General features: G+C 42.4%; 1 protein-coding gene across 2 annotated transcripts in view; it reads right to left on the reverse strand.

Moving 5' to 3' along the window:
• Positions 1-24244, reverse strand: part of MYOM3 (myomesin 3) — a 450074-nt gene that overhangs the window by 186043 nt on the left and 239787 nt on the right. For both annotated transcript variants that reach the window (XM_069622682.1, XM_069622681.1), the window contains 5 exons: positions 8809-8936; positions 7654-7837; positions 4638-4812; positions 4169-4290; positions 639-826 (listed from right to left, as the gene is read on the reverse strand). In XM_069622682.1, the coding sequence (XP_069478783.1) occupies positions 639-826; positions 4169-4290; positions 4638-4812; positions 7654-7837; positions 8809-8936 (797 nt within the window). The remainder of the gene's footprint in view (positions 1-638; positions 827-4168; positions 4291-4637; positions 4813-7653; positions 7838-8808; positions 8937-24244) is intronic.

Genomic DNA, 24244 nt, shown 5'->3' on the forward strand with positions numbered 1-24244 from the left:
ACAAAATAAAACACTTCTATTTGCAGAGCTGTTTGGGCTTGGCAAACACACCATACTGCCTTGCCAGGCCTTGCCCTAGACACTTAAGGTAATGGGCCATGCATTAAGGCCCTGCAAGGATAGCAGTCCACCCACACATGCAGGGATATCATTCCCAAACCTTTTCCACTGGATCACTGTCCACAATTCCGGTGATTCAGATTTTGGAGAAATACACATGCCCAAGACTAGTGCATAGCCAGGTTTTTGTGTCATCTCAAAAACGAAACCTTATTGATGAAGCGCAAACCGTACGACTATTATGAATAACATAGAGCGGAAATCGATTTATGTATAAAGGTACATCATACAGCTTCATCCTCAACATAGGATATGAGGTCAATGTTCCTGTAGCCAGTCTTTGAGTCATTAATTGGCATCAGGTTGATATTTTAATGCATCCTTGATTTGACTGAAGTTTCATCACAAATTTCTTCAAGCTCACCCCACAAATATTGAAACCCATTGTAAAAGCAAAGGTTTCTTTCTTTCTTTCTTCTCGAACTCAACCTCTAGTCAAGGTGGAAGGGGATCCTACACACTAATGCACACCTATTAAAAAGACACGGCAATCCTATCACAATGAAACTTATCAGTACCTTGCAAACTCGTGTAGGAATAGGCTGATCACTAACGCTGCCCCATTCGATCTCCGATGTGTCGTGCTGATCGAGGAAGTAGCCCAGAATGTTTTTACCAGCTCTGAACTTTGGGGCTTTCCATCCAATTACCATTTCATCCTTCCCGCAGCTAAGCAGAGCAAAGTCATAGGGAGCCGACGGACAATCTGCAACAAAGAGGAAATAGTTGGACACATATTCAATGGGGACAGTGACATTTTATCCACTGCAAAGACCACTCAATTATAGTCTAAGAGCCAGGTTCATAAAGGAAAAGCTAGGAATCAACACTGAACTAATTGGTCATTTAAGCACACATTTTAAGGAATTCACAAATGCATTAAAACAAGTTGTATTTGTGCAAATTGATACTATCTTATCTGATGCATCAGGGATCACCAAAACGCATTCTTGAACCAGTTTACGAACATCTATCTGGCTGGGATGTTGTAGGATGTTGTATAGAAAGGAAATCTAGCTAGGAGTAGTGAACATTCCAGATTTCTAATTGTTTTCTGGAGCCATCACTTCCAGAGCATGGGATTTTGTTTTTTAAATCCCTATACCGGGCTTTACTGGTCTGTTGCTAACAACTGGAATTCAGTACAAGACATATTTAAAGACCATCCAATCGCTCTTCTGCCACTGACTAAAGAGGGTTCTGCTAGGGTATAGTGTACCCATGCTTGTTTCTGAATTCATATGTAAATGCTGTGGCTTAAGTGAACCTCCTTCTTGAGTCAAGGGGTATATCAGAGGACTGCAATCTTAGGCTCCCAAGATATTTTGCCAGCATAGACAATGGTGAGGGATCATGGAGTTGTAGTGTGAAACATATAGAGGCCGAAGGTTGCAGAGCCCTGGTGTGTAGGACCCATGTGCTACATTTCTAGTCCCTTCTTAGTACCCGCACTGTGTCCAAGTTTGTCTGAACAAAGAGTTTCTCTCTTGAACCCTCTCCATTGGAAATGCATGCTTCTTATATATTCAACTGCATATCCCTTATGTGCCCAAATGCTAAAAGCGCATACACCTTGAGTGTGGCCTATTGCCTATTGACTCCACATTGAATCCTTGATTAGTCCCAGTGCCCACTGTAACTAATGTCCTTCTGCACATTCTACGTAATTGCTGTGGCAAACGTGGTTGTAAGAAGAGGCCTGAGAACGTCTTAAGACAAAACAAATTGATCATGTAGTGTCAGATATATGTGATCACTGTGACGCCCTTAATTGCGACGGCCGAAAATGCCGACGCCAGTTACAGCACGGCGCAGTGATCATATCGATCACTGTGTCCGCTTCCTCCAGCCTGCATTATCTCTCCCAACCCCCCCACCCCACCCCACTTACCTTAAGGGCGGCACATGCACCCTCTGCGATCCCTGCAGCGACAGCTCTTCCCACGAACGTGGGTTAGAGCTGACGCTGCAGGGTGCTTTTCTTTTTTTTCCTTTTTTTTCTTACGTGTCCCCCGCTTTCCAAAATGGTAAGCGGGGGACACCCCTGCAACCCCCAACTCCTTTTACTGCACCCAAGTAGAGCGGGGGACACCCCTACTACCCCCGCTCTGCTTGGGTGCAGTAAATGTCGCCCTAATTTTGTGCACCTTCAAAATCACAGTGACTGCGGAGGCGCACAAATGGGGGCGACATTTTGGTACGATACCGTAGTGTCAACAACCTTTGGCTGTGGACCTAAACAATTAATTCACCAACCTCGGTAAAGGAGGTCAATTACTGATGCATTGACACAGATTCCTATATTACATGTGAAATACAAACCCGTATTTATAATTCAGTTTTCTCATATTGTAAAAAAAAGTGAAAGAAGACGGTAAGCAAAAAAGTAAGAGCCAAAGAGAAAGAAATCGCAACAATAAGAGAAAGGAAAAAAGGGTTGACGAGAAACTGGTAATACATAGTGCATCAGTGAAAGGTTTGCTATTATAACCTTTTTCGAAACTATAATTAACATTATCACAGTGAGTCCAGACAATATATTTAGTCAGTACTTATATTAGTTGTATAGATAGAAGATTTATAATAAGTACCTTATCTCAACCACCCTTGCAACTCTTGGAGATCCTCCCAGTCAGAAAGGCTTAGAGTCAAGCAGAAGTCGTTTCTAGTCATGTACCCCAGTTTTTGAAGTGTTTGCCTGTCTCCTTGATGCTGATTCCTTCCAGGAGCTAAACACTATTCTGTTTCTCAAATATGTCTACGGTTTTTGTTTCCAAACTGGTGTGGTTTATCATCATTAACGGTGTTAATTCATATATTATTATTTATTTTAAGATGACATTGTTTAATCTATTGTTTTACAATTGTCTTACACTGTTTGTACAGCACTCAAACTGCCTCTGGGCAAGTGTTGCTCTATATAACATAACTGTAACATAATAGAACATTGTAGAATCCTATACCCCCTTTTTATTGGTTATCAATACACCATTTCATTTTAAACAGGTGTGAAAGGACAATCGAAGAATGTGTGCTGCATGTTAGAGTTAGGAACTGGCGAATGTCTTAGCATAACCTGTGACCACAGAGAAGTTACCCGTAGAGCTATAGGATATGCCATACACTGCTTTCAGCATGATTACATTGGAAGCGTCTGGAATAAAAGGTTTTTACTGCCGGCCAGTATGCACAGCAACGGACTGGGTACTTGATGACACAGGGGTCTCCCTGTTTGTAGACATCAATGCACAATGACAGCTAAGAAGAGCTGATTGTTTTCTTGTATCATTTTTGTGACAATTAGGAGCATCTCTTTCATTAATAAAAAATACCCAGTTGATAATCCAATGTGATAACCTGCAGAATGACTCATTAAAGGACTGCAAATTTACTACATCACTCGACCCTTATCGAACTGCAATGGCTTGTGATTCAAGCACATATCATCTTCAAATCCTGCTTCATCGTATACAAGGCTGTTGCCCAGAAGTCCCCAAGCTACCCCACTGAGAAACTCAGCATCTCTGGAGGGCTGCAATCCACCAGAAGTAAGGACATGTGCAGACTTCAACTCTGCTAGTGCAGGAAGGAAAGAGCCGGAAGACAGGTCTTCTCTGTGAATGCCACCAGACTCTGGACCTCTTCCTCGTCAATTATAGACTCGCTACTTTGCTTCTACATTTCAGGAAGGAGATCAAGGTCATCCTCTTCAAGGATGGCAACTCCGTAGCACCTAGGTCCACACCTTTTTCAGTCCCCACTTAACCTGAGATTGAGTGAATTGCTCCCTCCTGTTTCCTCCCCTGGTTGCCTGTAGATCTCTTGATGCCAAATTGCCCACCCTTCCACTCCCTCATTGTTAGCTCTACGCTCCCATGTATCTCTGCTCCCCTCACACTGTCCTTTCCTATGGCTTTTAAAGAACCCTGTTGCTTCCCAAAGCTAGTTCTGCTCTCAATAAATTCCTCAATAATATTAATACTAATAAGAGCAATGATAATAGCAATAATTATATTGAAACTACGGTTCCGTCTGGGGCAATACTTACAAATAGCCTCGTTGACATTCAGCGGTGTAGAGGCTGGAGAACCACTACTTAATCCAGCTTCATTGACGGATTTGACACAGAACTCATACTCCTTCCCTGTTTGGAGCCCAGGGACGTTGAAGCTAGACAAGATAGGGTGATCAACATTAGCGTTGTTCATATTACAAACGTTTATCACTTACAAAACCTTGCAAAGCCATACTCAATAACAACCCAACCATAATCAGATCATCAGGGGTGTTGCTAGTTCTGGAAAAGATCTGGGCTTGCGCTAATGTCCGGATAGTCAGGATGCAGGGCTAGCTAGGTTGTAGTCCCTCAGCTTCTATCCGGGGCTACATCCAAAAGACCTGGGGCTCTAGCCCCCTTATCCCCCCAGCAACGCCTCTACAGACCATGCTATGAAGCCATAAGATGTCAAATATGATGATGGGAGCGGGAGGAGGAGGAGACACATAGCTTCACTTACTTATTATCTTTAATCGGTTTGTTGTTGACAGTCTCCCATTTTTGCTGTCCAGGCTGCCGGCAATACACATAATAACCAAGCAGGTCTTCGTCACCCTTTGCTTTATCCCAGTGGACGTCAACAGAGGTCTTCGAGTCCCTGTAAGCCAGGACATTGCCCGGTGGATCTGGTAGAGCTGAAAAAGGAATGAACTTTAACACACACATTTGTCATCATTTGCTAATGCACCCCCTCTCCTTAAATTAATAGCCACTGGTCTGAAAGTCTTCAAAATTATTTCATTAAATTGGTGGAAATAACATTGCCAATTATTTTCCTGTACAATGTTTTTACTCGAACAATTCAACAACTTCATTTTTCTTTTCTACACATATAAACATTATCTTGCATTAAGCAGTGAAAGCCCCAGATCTCCGTGTTTGCACGCCGCCTGATTACTCCCTCCTTCTCCATGCAGTGGTAGGAGTGTACCAAACAAAGTAGTTGAACTGTGGTCTGGGCAGGGGAGACGGTAGGCGGAAGCCTAGTGCAATATAAAATAAATAATAAATACTGTGTTTTTTATGTAACTAAGCTCTGATCACTCACTGTAACAAGCGCCACGATGCCTTTGGGCTGTTGCGCGCTCTACAAATATCAATGGATAAATATATAAATAACATGTGACAAGGTCTTGCGGCCGGGGCATTGCAATAGTATAAGTGGCTTGTAACTGAGGCTCCTATTACAGCTTTACACTTGCACAGGGACATGAATGGACAGATCCTCTATATAGAACAGTGAATATGGTCGCAAAAAGTAGAGGACTGGTAAACTTCGACCACTGTCCCCATGCCATTCTCCTATCGTTTTCTGTTTCCCCATTCCTTTTGATGTGGAAGCACTATTTTAAACCAGCGTTTTACCTCCCTGCACCGGCTGGCACTTAACTCCCCCGTTACCAATCCCCCCCCAGTCCCTGTGTATTCCTCTCTGATATCTTTGTCCCACACTTTTCATGGCGATGGGGCCCAACATGGCTGCCTTTTGCAGTAAGGTGTGGCGGCCATAGCCCACGTGGCTCATTTAAGAACTACTGCAAACACCATTGAATTCTTTTTATTTCTCATTCGTAACCTCTTTTTTCACTTTTTGTTATTTTCTTGTTTGCAGCTTTACATCTTGTAATAAAACGTACTTTTTTCATAGTATGTCAGATGTCATAAATTGAAGAATAATCGTGTCTGATGTTACAACAATATTGCAATACTAGTGGTGTGCTACTGCTATGATTTGAACCGCATTCTACATTCTTTGAAAGGCAGTAATGATGTGTGTAAAGTACATTGTTGCAATATTGTTATATGTCACCATTTTGAAGGAACATTTATCAGAATTAAGTGAACTTTTGGATATAAGCCAAAAGTATGAGCTTCCCTCCACTTTAAAGACTCAAAAGAGACCTATTAGGCTCAGGGGTAGCGAGGGAAGATAACACAAAAGAAAAGCTACATTTTCATGTCTTTTTAAAAAAAAAATAATGAGATTAGGTGTTGAGGTGAAGAGCACGAGAAAGTTGCCTTCATCCAGCGCAGAAGTTGCCTTCATCCAGCGCAGACGTCAGGCGTGTACCACAGAGGCGTAGCCCAGATTGTCTAACGAGAATAAAGCCCTGTTTTGCAACTTTCTGATTAGTCCTCTCCCACGCTGAATTATATGAGATGATAGGTTATTTATAGCGATTAATACCTATACCCGGACCAAGGATCGATCCTGTGTGGCTCCTGCATCTTACTTCTAAGGCGAGCACATTGCCCCTGAGCTATCCTCCTGAAACTGAATATGTTAAACGGTAATAGACATTAAGGATCACATTTCTGTTTGAAAGGTCATTACTATTACTAATAGCCACCCTAATGTGACCAGTGGAGACTTACTGTATTCATTCTGCTACATGTGTTTTTTTTATATATAAAGGTCAATTTAAAAAATAGCCTTTTAGATTTTCAGTAATGAAGGCCATTATCCACTTTTTAGAGGCAGTTTTACCTGACGAAATAGTGATTTAACTAGCCTACCTTAGAGTATTCTCTTTATATACTCGTGAATTGTCACCATAATTATCACTATTAACATGGTTCCTATTTTTCTATAGATTTAATTGCACCTTTTTATTGAATTTAAACCTTAATTTATAGGCATATTTTCTAACTCTGTTTCTTTTTGTTTATTCTTTTCCATTATGTCGGTTGTTGACATTGTATGTTTTTTTATATTGTTTCTATCAATTTTAAATTGTAATGACTTTCTTTTATACGTGTTATTGATTTTGAAAAGTTGATGTTTTCAGCTATATCAAAATAAAAAAAATAAAAAAATAAAAAAAATAAAAAAAATAGCCTTCTGCAAGAGGATCTGCCAAAAGACTGAATTTTTAAATAATGTTTATAAATGTTTATAATTGTATACTAGTATTTTGTGTTGAATGTTAACCCGATTGCAATATTGTTGTAACATCAGACAGGTTTATTCTTCAATTTATTTTTGCATTTCTTTTCTCCATTTTATTTTTTCCTTTAAATTATTTGACAGAGTATCCTGCATATGGTTAAACTTCAATAATATTTAGTTTTGCAGGTATTTCTAAACAGAAAATGCATTCTCAATATGACAACCTATAAAAATAGCTTTTAACAGATCTACCTTCAATGAACAATGTATGCTCTTTTCGTAACCCTCTGATTCTCATTCATGTTGTCAATGCAACCTATTGGCAGTACCAGTATTCAGTTCGCTAAGCCACACAATATGGAGAATCTTTTTCCCCGACAATGCCATATTCAAGCTGATCAGTATCTGTGACGCGCACTCTTACATCACTGAAACCAGCAACATAACATAACCAATGGGGCCCCTGGTATTGCTGCAGCTCAGAAGCATATGGGCCCTTGAATGGTGGGAACCCTATGCAGTCCTGGTGTACCTTACCCCTTCCTTAAAGAGTGCCTTAAGTGGCTCAGCTACTTTATTAACTTACCTATTGTTGACTTTGGAGAGATGGGATCGCTGGACAAGGAGGGTTCGCTTACTCCATATTTGTTAACAGCTCTCACTCGGAAGCAGTAGGGTTTTCCTGGCAGAAGGTCCAATGCTGTGTATCTCAGAGAGTCAACGGGTGTATCCAAATTAGCCCTTTGCCAGCGGTCACTTCCAGCAATAGACTGAAGAAGCAAAGAGAAGTTCGAGAAGAATGCAGATAACTTTCATGAGCTGGCCACACAAAGCATTTAGTTAAAAAAAGAAAAATAACTACTAAGTGAAGTGATATTCTTAGGGTGCAGTCTTTTAAAAGTCTTAAAGCACAATGAAAACTTGTATTTTACAAATCATTCAAATATGCTGAAATCTACATCAAAGGTGATCAAATAGAGGGAGGAGAGTTGGCGCTGCACAAGGGTGATATCTGGTCAAATGGGGGTTATACTTGGGCATACATTCTAAGGGGCAAACATGTTTTAGGATAACCCTACTGAAATGTCATTAATCATATTGTGGCTACAGATTTATTTATGCAAGAATGCATACACGTTTCGGGTTCTTTCATGCGAACGGTTTGGGTCTATTTGACCTAAAACATTTGTCCTAATCAAATTTGATCAAATTTATTTGACCTTTTCTTTCGGTCTAAAATGTGGGGGGAGTCCCCCGTAACCCCACCCCACTTTCCCTCAACCTAATCTATACCCTTACCCACTCTCATATTATTTTTAAATTAAATTTGACCAAAAAAAGGTCCAAAAAATTCAATCAAATATTTTAGGTCAAATGTTTTTAGGTCAATTATGCTAATACCATGCAAACAGTAAGGGGAACATAGATTATAATTCGTATGCATTTTAGTACACAGTGGGGCAAGATGATGATTTACTGGAATAGGGCGAGGCTCATCATAACCCACCAAATAGCAAACTCCAGTTGACAATCCTCAATTTCCAAGACATGGGTAGCATGTGCACCCTTCCCAAGAAGATTCCTTGTGGATGTGCTGAAAAGTGGGCAGGATTTCATGATCCCGTGAACCAAGGAGCCAAGCTTCGCCAAGAAAGCAGGCATGGGCATGAACACAATTACATGTGTCCGGTATTGTCTCAGTAGTTGAGTTTAGCGATCAAGTTGTCATTGCGTCTCTCACCTTCTCGATGTAGTACGTCAGTGGTTCCTTGCCTCTTGGATCAGGCTCATCCCAAGCAAGGACAACATAGTCTTCACTGATTTCCTTTGCATGGACGTTTGTTGGCGGAAAAGGAATTCTAATGTCACCTGCGAAAAGTCACAATGCAATGTATGTATTCTGTTAAAACATGTTGTGGGCACTTGCACAGAACAATCAGGCTTCCTATATATTTTCTTCTGAACACATTTAAACATTGCTTGTTATTCTCTAAGAAATCAGAAATTAAGGCGTGTACACTCATTGTGAACTCGGAGAAAAAAGCTTTTTGATTTACAGTACACCCTAACAAAAGGAATTTTAGAATTAAATAGCTTTTACTTAAGATATAGTTTTCTTTTTAATGAGTACGTTAATGGAAAAAAACATCAATACTAGTGCCGAATATGATTTAAAATGTTAAATATTGGGTTAGAAGGATATTTACTACCGCAAGACATCATGTCCTTCATTTCTCAGAGAGTTTACGCTAGTGTGTTGGGTAGAGGAACAGTTAGGTCTGCATAACAACAGAGAACAAGAGACATGTGCTTGCTGCAGTAGATGCCATGAGACAAGCCAATGACAGTGCTCTACATTGCCTTCTGATCACCAACCTGGCAGCGATGAGCCTTTCACTGTGGTTCGGGTGGCTCAGGATTGGCATAACATTGCATGTTTTGTGGTCAGACAAATGTTTCTCACATTCAGCCATACATTCATTCTATTAATTTTACTAATCAAGCATTTTCTTTCTGACACCAAATACAAATCTTCCTAGAATATTTCTATAAAATCCAATTGGTTGGTTGTTCTTGGTGGGCATAATGGTGAACACATGGATAGTCCATGTTGCCTTTCTGGACGGACCAAACTAAATCTCATGCTAGGGACTTGGCGGACGTGTGAGTTCTGCATGGTATGGCCAAGTCTGACACAAACTCTGCTGAACTCATCCAATCTCACCCAAACCCTCTCCTTTTAGTTACACAACATGGCATTATATGTGCTGCACACTCACTTATAGACACTTAATGTAATCTCCTGCCTCCACCAACTCTGGGATGTTCTTATCTCCAGTAGTCGCTGCCTGACAACAGATATCAAGCATGTGCATGTCATGCAAGGTGGTCACTGGGATTCGCTTCTCCTTTGCCCCACACACGCATAGTATATGTGTGGCACACTCAGTTATAGACACTTAATCTAATCTCCTGCCTCCACCAACTCTGGGATGTTCTTATCTCCAGTAGTCACTGCCTGACAACAACAAATATCAGCATGTGCATGCAATGCAAGGTGGTCACTGGGATTCGCTTCTCCTTTGCCCCACACACGCATAGTATATGTGTGGCACACTCAGTTATAGACACTTAATGTAATCTCCTGCCTCCACCAACTCTGGGATGTTCTTATTTCCAGTAGTCGCTGCCTGACAACAGATATCAAGCCTGTGCCTGCCATGCAAGGTGGTCACTGTGATTCACTTCTCCTTTGCCCCACACACGCATAGTATATGTGTGGTACACTTGGTTATAGACACTTAATGTAATCTCCTGCCTCCACCAACTCTAGGATGTTCTTATCTCCAGTAGTCGCTGCCTGACAACAGATATCAAGCCTGTGCCTGCCATGCAAGGTGGTCACTGGGATTCGCTTCTCCTTTGCCCGACCACATGCATAATATATTTGTGGCACACTCAGTCATGGACACTTAATGTAATCTCCTTCTTACGCCAACTCTGGGATGTTATCTGTAGTAGTCAATGCCTGACAACAACAAATATCAAGCATGTGCATGCCATGCAAGGTGGGTCACCTGGACTTTCTTCTCCTTTGCACACTCAGTTATAGACACTTAATGTAATCTCCTGCTTATGCCTGCCAATTCTGGGATGTTCTTATCTCTTGTAGTCGCTGCCTGACAACAGATATCAAGCATGTGCATGCTATGCAAGGTGGTCACTGGGATTCGCTTCTCCTTTGCCCCACACACGCATAGTATATTTGTGGCACACTCAGTTATAGACACTTAATGTAATCTCCTTCTTACGCCAACTCTGGGATATTTTGATCTCTAGTAGTCAATGCCTGACAACAACAAATATCAAGCATGTGCATGCCATGCAAGGTGGGTCACCTGGACCTTCTTCTCCTTTGCACCACACTCACATAGTATATGTGTGACACACTCAGTTATAGACACTTAATGTAATCGCCTGCTTACGACAACTCTGGGATGTTCTTATCTCTAGTAGTCACAGTCTGTCAACAAATATCAGGCATGTGCATGCCAAGCAAGGTGGGTCACCTGGACGTTCTTCTCCTTTGCACCACCCACACATAGTATATGTGTGGCACACTCAGTTATAGACACTTAAGGTAATCTCCTGCTTATGCCAATTCTGGGATGTTCATATCTCTTGTAGTTGCTGCCTGACAACAAATATCAAGCATGTGCATAGCATACAAGGTAGGTGACTGGGATTCTCTTCTCCTTTGCCCCCCACATGCATAGTATATTTGTGGCACACTCAGTTATGGACACTTAATGTAATGTCCTTCTTACGCCAACTCTGGGATGTTCTTATCTCTAGTAGTCAATGCCTGACAACAACAAATATCAAGCATGTGCATGCCATGCAAGGTGGGTCACCTGGACTTTCTTCTCCTTTGCACCACCCACACATAGTATATGTGTGGCACACTCAGTTATAGACACTTAATGTAATCGCCTGATTATGCCAATTCTGGGATGTTCTTATCTCTTGTAGTCGCTGCCTGACAATAAATATCACGCATGTTCATGCCATGCAAGGTAGGTGACTGGGATTCGCTTCTCCTTTGCCCCCCACACGCATAGTATATTTGTGGCACACTCAGTTATGGACACTTAATTCAATCTCCTTCTTACGCCAACTCTGGGATGTTTTGATCTCTAGTAGTCAATGCCTGACAACAACAAATATCAAGCATGTGCATGCCATGCAAGGTAGGTGACTGGGATTCTCTTCTTCTTTGAATCCTCACGCATAGTATATGCGTGACACACTCAGTTACAGCCGCTTTACCTATTCGAATTTCCTACTGGTCCCACAACCGTATCCCTTTTCAGTGCTATAAATCCATCTCAACTACATCTTATTCCAAAGTTTGACCTCCCAGTTAACTCCGTGAGCAGCATCCTGCCTGCGCTTCTTCCTCTGTGGGGGGTACTTCAGCCTTGAGAGCTGCCTGTGTTGGGTTTATTTTTTATTTGACCTTTTTATTTTTCATTTATTTCAGCGCACAATTCCCATTGGCATCTAGGCACTAGTTACAGAAAGTGCCTAGAACACTGGAGAAGTGCAAGAGTACTCATATTGGTTACCGACAGAATAGGTGAGTCTATACAAACTAGCAGCACCTCACCTCATTGTGTGGAGGCTGCATCAAGTGTAGAGGTACACATAGGTCAGAAGCAACATAGTATGGATGCACAGATTGAGAAAGCCTCACCTTGTGGTGCCGGGGGCTGCACAAATATCCATGGTCAAGTAGGTAAAATACAATATTGGGCCGTCTCACCTCATGGTGAAAGGGGGTACGCAAATATGCAGGGTGTGTGGGAGCGAGGGGCCAATGGGCCCTTCGCTGTCATCACTTCTCAGTACAAGACTTGGACCAAGTGCCTCTAGTGGTGGGTACGCCCCTCGCCCTTATGCGATGTTAACTTTCGGTTACATTCGCGTAGATGGGACCACCAAGAGGACACAGGGCATCCATTTTTTGTACCCCCTTTCGACTCCATCTTGGTAACCAGGCCTCACTGCGATAGTACAAAATGCATCTCTCCCTTTTGCCCGCCGCAGTAGCCCGGAGCACATGGCCCCCACCCTCGTCCCCACTCCAACTGGAAAACTCAGCAGCTCCATTCTCGCGCTGAGGCCGGAGCTGCTTGCAACAAATAATAAATGTAACACATCCTTTTTCCTCTGAGATCACTGTCCTGCATGTGAACCAACATGAGCCGAAACATGTCTGGGGTTGCTTGGTTTTCTGTGCAGAGGGGACCTGGCCTAGCAGTTCAGGCTGGGCTGCTACCTTCGGTGGCGGCAGCTGCTGACTGATGTGCACATGGCTGGTCCCCTTTTGCAATGGCGCAGACGGGCTAAAAAACGGTGGTGTGGAAGGTTGCCCAGAGCAATTGCCAGTGGTTTAGATTCATTCAAAACCTTCCACCCATCACTTTTGTGGTCAGTTTGTTTCTCCTTGTAGGAGAGGGTATGCCCAGACGTGGGTCCCTTGCTCGCTGTGCCACAGGGAACCAGGCTACACCTCACTGAGGAGGTCCAACAAGGCCGAAACATGTCTGGGGTTGCTTGGTTTTCTGTGCAGAGGGGACCTGGCCTAGCAGTTCGGGCTGGGCTGCTACCTTCGGTGGCGGCAGCTGCTGACTGATTTGCACATGGCTGGTCCCCTTTTGTAATGACGCAGACGGGCTAAAAAAACGGTGGTGTGGAAGGTTGCACAGAGCAATTGCCAGTGGTTTAGATTCATTCGAAACCTTCCACCCATCACATTTGTGGTCAACCAACATAACCCTGTGGCCTTGCAAGGCATTCCTTTCATGTGCCAGACTGCCAACCATGCTATGAAGCCCACCCAACAGACCCCCAACTAACATTAGACCCCTGTTGCAATATATCGTGCCCAATACTAACAAGTGCCACATACCTGAGATTCTTGTGAGACTAACCCTATATTTCAATGACAGTATTATAGTGGTCAAGGCCCCTAAACCTGTGACATGTATAACCCAAATGTTGTAGAAGATATAAACTCTTGAGTGATTTGTATAACGACATGATACACTACTGAGAGTCTTTTGATCAACTATTATTTAGTGCATGCATTACTCAGAATGTATTTTCTTAGCTTAGATAGTGACCACCGTGTTTCACAGTGACCTGACCTTCACCCATCCGGAGCACAGATGTCTGACATCAATCCTCCCGCCAACCAAGCAACCGACCCGGAGGAAGAGATGATGCCCACACCTAAGACACCAGCCCGGCTGCCCAATCTAGGTCCAACGTAGCCTCATATGTTAAAGATGTCAATGTACTATATAAATGTGTTGTAACCTTGAAGTGGTGAGAGCGCTCTCAGAGATCTAGATAAACTTTTTCTTGAACTCTCGCAGCCTGCTCTTTTGTGCCTTATTCCCTGCCCAGGGAGTGTCTGTTTTATTCATTTCACACATGTAAGTCAGGGAGGGCACAAACATTTGGTGACCCTGACGTGATCGGAAAGGTGCCTCAAGGCTGGTGCCGAGCAGCGAGATCCGGAATACCCCCATCAAAACCATCGCCTCCACGGCTGACCAGCCTGTGCGCAACTACGAAGAAGGGTCAAGGGTTCACGGTTGATGAATACCCGACTGAAAAGCTGCTCGCCGAGGCGGGCCACGGCTTGGTTGGGTGCGTGCCTGACTGGGGTCGGACTGCGAATGGCGAACCTCGGGTCACCTGACTGAAGACGTGAGTGCCGGTTGTGAAGGTTACGAAGGAAAGGTAAGGGGGAAATAGGGGAGACAGGTGGTAACGGGTAATAGGGAAGAGTAGGGCCTGGGTGAGTGATGATGAGGCTATTCTGATCTATCCTTTATATGGCCATTAGGTTTGTGTAAGAAGTGAAGAGAAAAAAGAGAAGTGGTATCCTAGCCCGAACGGGGTAGAAGGCGGCGCCGCGTAGCATTGTCTCGTCCAGTGCAGAATGAATAAGTGAAGATAGAGAGAAAATAGTAGGAGTCTCGTATATTTAGTAGACTCAGAGTAGTTACTTAGAACATTCTTTTTCTGGGTACGAAAGGATTCTTGGAAAAGAGTAAGAGGGTGTAAGAGGTGGGCACTGAATGAGAAGAGTAGGCAAAACCGGAAAGGGGGTGGAAAAAAAGAGCAACAAGGAGAAAACGCGCACAGGTAGTGCATGTACATGATAAGTGTTATCTGTGCTTTTGTATTCTGTCTATTGTTTCGTCAAGGATATCCAAGTATTGTGATTAATTTGTGGTTAAAATGGCAAAATATGCAACAATGAACTGTTGAATTTGAACATGCAATAACTATAAGGTTAACGTTGAAAAGTGATTGGCATATTTATCTTGAGAGATATATGTACATACAAATTACAAGTAATTGAGAGGACCTGTGGTGTACTACCCAACTAGTGAAGAAGTGATCAAGGGGAAAGGGAGGTCGAAAGGTAAGTACAGACAAAGGGAGGAAAGGAAACACATCGTCATGGGGGAAATAACACCACTAGCACACATTTGTCAGCATCTTCCGTTATACAGTGAGAAAATACAAAAATACCACGACCAATGGTTGACAGAGATAAAAGGGGACAGTGTGACGCCAATTTGGCCAGAAGGTGGGTCATTCGACAAAAGAGTATTAGATTTAGTATCCACACACTTGTTAGCAAGGTATACGGGGAAACAACTGCAAAACAGAAGGGAAGTACTAGACTTGTGGCAAATGTTTGAAGAAGTTACGCCTACCGCAGAGGTAAATAAAGCAAGAACGAACGAAACACAAAAAACGCAGGAAGAGGTAAGCGGAACGCCAAAGGGCGAGTGCACCACCACTACAGCTGAAGGCGATACAACTAAAATATATCCTTTAATATCAAGACCAGCAGTAGGATATAGTGAGACCCTGCACATACCAACATGTCCCACTCCCACACCCACAACCGGAGCAGTTGCTACAGCACCACCACCCTATGATAAAGGAGGTTTGTATGGCCCAACAAGCGCATCCCCCGTGAATTTTGCACACTTCACTGGAGAATTAGACCGCCAGCTAGCGCATGCACAGATGGAAATAACACAGATAAGAGCATTGTACGATAGGGGCCAAATGCTGCCAGGGGGATGAGAGGTGCCACCATTATCCATAGAGCATCTAACGCCAACATTGAGCCCAGCAGTGGCGCAAGCGATCTCAGAGCCAGCGTGGTCAGTATCATCACAAGGAACACGCATACCACAAGGGCAAGAGAAAGAGTGGCGGTCAGGGGAATTCCTGTTCCATCTAAGTGACAAACCCGTGAGGATTATACGCCCACCCACCCCAGACAGTGAGAGAGGAGAAGGATGTGAAAGGAACAATGAGCAAGAATCAGAACTAGAAGAGGTGTGGAGTGACTTAGACGAATATGAAGAGGCAGCTGCCGAGACCGGGTCCCCACTGCCAAATCGCTGGTACCCAGATACACCATCGCCACCACTATGGCAGGGTAGACTAAGACAGTGAGGGGGAAATATGATGGTAAGTAAAATAAAGAAAGGTGCGGTAAGTAAGGTAGGGAAGAAACACAAGTTACAAATGCCATTGATACATAAAGGAGCAGGTAGGCCACATTACATTCCATGGGCTCAAATGGATAAAAACAACTTGCTAAAGGTCCTCCCCCAACTGTCGGGAGGGGCTGGGAAATGGATACACGCCTTTGAGAAAAACACAGCAGGAGTGCCGCTAGTGATAGGGGATGTGAAGAGCTTATTAGTGTCAGCAATTGGTGACCAAGCAGACGCAGTGTGGGAGAAGGCCGGATTCCCCAGAGTAACGATGAGTTGTGACCGCCACAATGGTTCGGCGTTCAATAATGTTCGAGCACAAGTATGGGATGCATTGAGGCGCACATTTCCAGATATTCCAGATTTACATTTAGTGATGCAGTGCACAAGGGAGGAGAACAAGGAATCTACGCAATTCATACTGTAGGTGCAGGAGTTATGGAGAAGCGAAACTGGCACGGCGTGGAACCAGTCCACCGCCTTGTTTTATTTTATCATCAAAAAGGGGCTCCCGAAGGAGGTGCAGAAGGCCTTGGACAAAATAGCTGGGATAGAAGCCAAGGGCTGGCCTGAAATACAGAGTATAATTGTACACCACTGCAGGAGGATCAAAGAGAGAGAAAAGGAGATAGCACAAAAAAGGTTGGCAGACAAAGCGAAGCTGGTACAGAACAAATTAGTGAAGGTCGCCGCCGTCAACGCCAGCACAACCACAGACCGAGAAAACGAGGGGGACGAAGGAACGGGAAACAGACCAGCAACAATAGCAGCGTTGCTGGCCACAGGAGGACAAGGGCAGTGGAACGGAGAAGAGAAATACGGTGGACAACAGTGGCAGGAAAGACCAGCAAGAGGAAGAGGTGGGTACCGTGGCCAGAGAGGGGGGTTTGGAGGTATGGGAAATAGGGGATTTGGCGGCCAGGGAATGAGAGGCGGACCACGAGGGTCATGCTGGAATTGTGGGAGATGGGGACACTACTCTAGAGATTGTAGAATGCGGCCTTCAGGGTATTTCTAGGGGCAACAGCCCATGGAGAATGAACAAGGTTGGGGGTGCCCACACCCAGGTAGCCCCTATGGACTACCGATGGGAAGTGGAAGACAACAAAACCATGCTATAACGAACCTCAGGTGCAGCAAGGACAGCAACCACCACCACAACCTATGGCAAGGCAAAATGCAGTGGGAAGCGCAAATAATAATTGCTATGCCACATCTGCGAACGGTGCACCCGCACCATACCGTGGCATGACCATGATTGGAGACAGTGTCTTCTCAGTGCCTGGGCAAGAAAGACATTCAGATTAGGACAGCCCACAGGGAACACTTGCGTGTCCAGTCCTATCCACCACCCTATGTGCAGAGGAGGAACCACTATTGGGGGCAGAGATAGGAAATAAGCAGTTTATCTTTATGGTAGACTCAGGAGCGGAGAAATCATGTCTTATGGAAGGGCGTTTTCCGCTCTCAGGCCGGGATTTAGAGACACAGGGGTTCTCAGGGGCTATTTAAAAGTTCCTTACACTAAAGATCTTGATATAACGGTGGGGGGAAAAACCGTGCGTACACCCTTACTGTATCACAAAGACACACCAATAAATTTGCTGGGTAGAGATTTGTTAAACAAATTAAATATGACGATCTTGTTTACAGAACGAGGAATAGTGTGTTCAACACAAGGAGTATGCCCAGTAAGAGCCATGTTGATGATCAGCACAGTAATGAACGAAGTTTCAAAAAAAATAAATGTTAGTGATTGATTTTGTTTTTGATGCTTACGCATCTTTACAAAATTATATGGCAAATCCAATTTCCATCGTTACATCATATTTACAGAGATTTTAAAATTCAAATATATACATACGACATACATACAAATGAAATAAAATGACAATCATTGCAAACATTTTCCTTCCAACAAAAGAAATAAGAATACGTCACTTACAAACAATTCCATAACAGAAGGAATAGTAATACTTTCATCAAAGCAAATGGAAGCAAAACATAACAGATTACATTATTCTAACAGCAGACGCTCTAATTACATAGATAGAGCTGTCTCAATGATTTTCACCAAACAAACTGTCGCAATGATTATGGAATTACATGAACCCCACATGCATCTTGCCCAAATTAATTCCCACCCATATTCAGTGTGTGTCGAGTTAAAAGAATTGATAGTTTTTAATCTTTCAACTTCAAAAAAGTGGCATGACAGAAAGAGATGTTTTAAAGTTACTATACAAGCAACATTGTTGCAGAATCTGCAGGTGATATCATATGAATCGTTAGAGTTGCTAAACCAATACTTGGTTCTAGCTTTCGTATGTAATAAGTCTAGACGAAAGCGCAAATATAGTGTCCGAATTTCCACACTAGGACAAAGCGTGAGGTATTGCAAGCGAGGTATTTGCTTATGTCTGAATAGTGCATATTCTATAAATGAGCAATAGGAAGCAATTTGTGAAGATGTTGCAGCCCAATCATTCAAAAAAAGGCGTTTATGTGCTAAGCTTAGTTTAAATTGCAGATCTTCTGGAAGAATATTAATACCAGAAAGTATAGTAAGTATACGCTTGTTTAGACTTGCAATAGATGTGGGATGGGATTCTCTCAACATGTTGAGAAAGTCCTCATAAAAATAATTTGTTAAAGGAAAACGCATCTTTACATATAAGTTCAGAATACGCCAATTATGTCGCGAGGCCAAGGAGTGTAAGCCAAGTTCATGGCGAAGAATGGCATTTGGCACATATGTTGGCAGGCCAAGGGTGGCTTTCCAAAGCTTGGCATGTAATTTGTTGAGAAAGGTAGATAGTTCAAGAAGTCATAAATCAAGTCCATATAGGATGATTGCTTCTACCTTTTTAGATTAAAATTCAAATAGAGGCAATAGGGAGAACTTACAATATTTCCGAAAGATCATTTTCATTTGGCTTTGGAGAGGTAATACTTTTTCAATTAAGGCCTTTTGCCAAAAGGAAGCGGAAGAGTTGTTTGCCAAATTATAGCCTAAATTGGTAGTCTGTTTTACAAGCTGAAGATATTGGGAATCAATATGCCAGCGAAATTTACGTATCCGAGTCTTAGAGGATAGCACCAAAATAGTCGATTTTGATGAATTAATAGCAAGATTGTTTTCTGCACAAAAATGATGAAAGGATTCTAATTTGTTCTGGAGACCTGAATGAGTACTGTCAAATAGGAGCACATCATCAGCGTAAGCCAGCCATGATAGTTGTAACTTACCAAGACGGACTACGTTAGATTTAGAAGAGTCCCATATACCTTCAATGTCAGATAGATATAAATTGAACAGAACTGCAGCCAGATTTCAGCCCTGTTTCACGCCAATTGCTGTAGGAATTGGCTCAGTCACTAATCCATTGTTCGAAATGAGTACTCTGAATGAAGTGTTGTGATGTAGTAGTGCAATAAGCGCCACTAAAGATGGAGAAAAGTTGTACTTTAACATTTTATCCCAGAGTCTACTTCGAATTACACAGTCGAAAGCAGATGAAAGATCCAAAGAGGCTATGAAGATAGGGCCATGAGCAGGGCGATGTGACGCAGCTATTAGATGAGCAAGAATAGTTGCGTTAAGTTGGGTCCCAATGTTTTTTCAAAAGCCTTCCTGGACTTTATTGAGTATTCGATTTTCCGCAATATGGTTTTCAACTTCCTTTAGTAGAAGTAGTGCAAAGATTTTGGCCGCAACATCAATGAGAGCAATAGGCCTAAAATGTAAAGGATTATTCAAAGGCCCTTTTTTGTGAAGCAGAATAATAATCGAGCTGCCCCAAGATGGAGGGAGACATTTGTCACTGAAAATTGATTGAAAAATCCTCAGAAACACAGTAGCCCAGAATCGCGGGTCATCTTTAACGACACAAGGAGGGAAGACCAAAAGGCCCTGCGCACTTTGAGGATTTTAATTTTGTAATTGCGCAGAGGATCTCTTCTATGGACCATGGACAGAAAGATGGAATGTGTGTGACTAGATCAATAATGTCATGTTGTTTAAATCTAGGAGGAAGGAAGCATTTTTGTTCAAAGAAAACAAACCATGAAATACCATCTATTGCTGATTCCAACTGGGTCACAGGACATTTGTTCACCGCCCTAAGTATTTTCAATATATCACAAATGTTGTGATTGCAGATTAATCTTACCATGTTCTGATTAGCTATTAAGTGAAATGCAACACAAGCAGCTTTTATACCGTTCTTATGTTTGCGTTGCAAATTTTTTTTCACTGCATAATAGGTTATAGTATCCATATAATGGAAATTACTCCTCAATTCTCTAAGTTCGTGGCTTCTTTTTGTTTTTAATTTAGCAAGTGTGTTCGAAAGAAGCAGAGAAGGGTGTGTTGTGTTCTGCTGTTTAAAATTAGATTCTGCAATCGTCTCAAGATGAGTCTGTATCATTTGTAGATTCCGCGAGAGAATGATCTGAGAGGAAATGTCGTCAACATTGGAATCAGGCCACCAGTCCCGATTGACTAAAAATGTGAAGCGACGACATGTTGAAATATTCCATCGAATGGAGAGAAGTGGTTTATCTATCTGAACGATAGACAACGCACGTATCTTAGCAAAGGAATTTGTTGCTACAGTCATACTACTAGAAAGAATGGCATGATCACCATAAGATGTGAACGAGTCGGTGATTGGGGATAGTATGCCCGATAAACATTTAGAGGCAACTATATAATCAATGGTAGAACCAACATTTCCACTTTTCCATGTTAGAAAGGACTTTAAGCATTGTGATTTAATTACATAAAGATCCCAACAAGAATAAAAGTGAACCCATCTTGCTCCGTTTGCATAGGCACTCTTAAAATGTTTAGAGGATTCCTCAGGCGAGGAAGCGTTCACAGATGCATATAGATAAGCATTGAAATCGCCACATATTAGTAACTCTGCTCCGGGTTGTTTGCAAGTGATGTCCATTATAGTATCATTTAGAATGTTAATTGCTTCATCAATTGAAAGGGTAGACGGATTCCAATAAAGTGAAATCAATACCACATTTTTGAGGCCACAAATATTGATATTGACATCAATTAATAGAAACAATTGGGTAGACAGACTATAATTTATAGCAAAGATGATTATTGAGTAGTATTGTGATGCCACCGGCAGGCCGCCCAGATAGCGGTTGAAAAGCAGCATTATCAAAGGCTGTAAAGCCGTCAAATTGAAATTCATTGCAGCACATGGGTTCTTGCAGGAATAAAATAGAAGGCAGCCTTTCCATATTCCTATAAGCAAATCAAGTTTAAAGGTTATTAAAGCCACAACAGTTCCAAGATTGAATAATCAACTTTTTACATTATAGATTCGTAATGGGGACAGGATTTACAGACAATTGTTGTGAAGGGGATTTTGAGGTGGGCAAAATTCCCAGACGACCATTCAGTGCAGAAGTAAGGGAAGCTAATTGTGTTAGAATTTTTGCATTCTCAGATTGGTCAGAGGGATCACTAGAATTGCCCTTAAGATCCTTAAGCAACAAAGGAGGTTTAAATTCTAAAAAATTCAATGCCTTTTCAAAGGATGAGAAGGCCTGCAATTCCAACCCTAGAGAAAACAAATCAAATGTATGCTCCCAAATTAATTTCGCTATAATTGGGGACAAAACCTTGCAGAGCATATGATTGTTATTAATCAACGGTAAATTATCCAGTCCACATCTTGTGAAATCAGATTACGCAGAGAGGGAATTTTATATAGTGTATTCATCAAAAATGCACGGTTAATTGGTGCTACACCATTGGTTTGGGGATTGCTGGACCATCCAATAAGAGTTTGCGTTTCGTCAGAGATGTCGTCAAAGGCAACAAACTTTTTATTGGTTACCACCAGGGGAAGAGAAGATGAGCTTATTGGAACGGTCTTCGCATGAGCCCCATTTATTTCATTTTGGAGCAATGAAGCGTGGGCATTGACAGAAGAAGGTGTACAAGTACTGTACAGTGGTTGGGCAAGCTGTCCATTGATTCCACACTCTATAGATGTAACATTTGTGAGCTTGCGCATGGAAGCAGAGTTTGAGGTATCATATTAAGCACCTGTGATGATTGAGGTTTCATCGGTGGTGGATCCGGACAAGATTGGTGAATCAACGCCTGAACGACCATAGGAACAGGTACAATAGATTCAATCGCGCCGTTGATGGAATTACTTTTAACACCAGAACATGATGTTTTTTTGTTCTCTATGAGAGGAAAGAAAGTGCTCATGTTTGCTTGTATCAAGGAACTGGAAGAAGCGAGCTCCTCACTACGGGAAGAGCTTACAGGTGCACTTTTATCTTCCATTACACTCTCTGCAATTGGTTTGAGGAGGGAGATGGATGCACCTTTCTTCCCTCCTTCAAGTACTTTTTTTGAGGATTTTAGTTGAAGTCCAAGTTGACTTTCTTTGTTTAGTTGACTAAAATTAAGAGGAAGTCTTCATTCCTTACTAGAGAGGCATTCAGTGAGGCATTTCCTATATCAGAATTTGTGACTGAGCTTTGCAAGGAGGAGCCTGCAATGATGCTATTAGAAGAACATTTTTTTTTCATATTCATTTTGTTTCTACGTTTTACCGCTCTCTGATGAGCTTTTTTCATTCTGCGAGACGGATGATAGATCTTATTAGATAAATCCGTAGATTCGGACATCTCAATGGATGCAACCTCATCCAGTACGTTCGTAAGAGCTGATGGACTATCAGGAGAGGTGCCAGCAGTATCAGAAGCTTGAGGTACAATATCATTTTGGAGCAAGTCCGCAGAAAATAGATTCGATTTAAAGAGAATTTGTTCAATTTGCAAAATTCTTTCTTGTTGTAGTTTTGCTGTTTCTATTGAATCTATTTTAGGAAGCAGAGGAACTGCAGGCTCCGCTGTGCAGTGCTTAGCAACTGCCATTGCAAATGACATGGGAGTACCATTTAACAAAGGAGTAGCATCGGTAGTTTGGGTGCTTTGGGAGATCATAGCATGCAAGGGCAGGAGAGAAGGCAGGCTCTTACAATCTCAGCCGTGCGCTCCGGACATGTTGCATGGAAATTATGACAAGCTTCTTGAACTAGCATGAACCCTTCAATTTTTGAGAGTTTAGTAGAGTTAGTTAGAATACAATCTTTCATGTCTTTTAAGAGTAAATGAGTAAATTCATGTCCTTTATCCAAAAGGTTTAATATGCGTGTAAGAACTGGGAAAGAGTGTAAATCTTGTTCTAACACGTGAGAGGAATTCTCATCATGGGGGATTGAGGACATTTGAGAGTGTGGAGAAATTGGAACAGAAGCAACTTCCTGAGGATGCTATTTTATAGGAGATTCATGAAAAAAGGGATCATCAAGTTGTGATTTCCTATCTGGGAGGAATTTGCTTGACGGAGAGCTACCCATTTTGCTTGGCGCAAAGAAGGTATTGACAAGTTTTGGGAAAGTGGTTGGATTTGTAAGCGAGGGTAGGGAGGGGAAAGAAGTGGGGTGAAAGTGAACCTGTTCACGGAGCCCACAAGATGCAGTAACAGGGGTGGAAGGGCCCAAGGAGAGGCTTATGTGCCTCTCTAAGGCCGCAATTATGCCAGGTGCCAGCATCGAGGTGTCAGACAGGGGAATGAAGGGCTTAACCAACTCCTCTGAAAGAACATCTGAAGTGATATCAGAATCATTGGCAGTTTTTAGGGTGAAGGGTATATTCACGTCTATTGCCGCACTTGCATTAGACAATTTTGTATCATTAGCAGTTCAAGGGGAGTATGAGACAGAGGGATCACTTCAGGACTTGGGATAGGATCTGACTGTAAGGATACTGAAAGGAACAATTTCTGACCAGAGACTAGAGAATGCATGTCTTCCATTTTCTGTTTAGGCATCTTTTTAATCAATGAAGATTTTACAGACTCTCGAAGGCGCTTACCGTTCCTTAGAGTAGATATGGATGAATCCATGAAACAGAATTTTTATGTTATAACTAGTAGTTGAGCACAAAGTGCGCTGAAAAATCACACCAGTATAGTGAGCGTCCAAAGAGCGTCCAAAGAGTGCCAATGCTCCGCCAGAAGCA

Source organism: Ambystoma mexicanum, chromosome 11 (assembly GCF_040938575.1).
Source record: "Ambystoma mexicanum isolate Mex_15411 chromosome 11, UKY_AmexF1_1, whole genome shotgun sequence".
In the NCBI taxonomy this organism is placed as follows: domain Eukaryota; kingdom Metazoa; phylum Chordata; class Amphibia; order Caudata; family Ambystomatidae; genus Ambystoma; species Ambystoma mexicanum.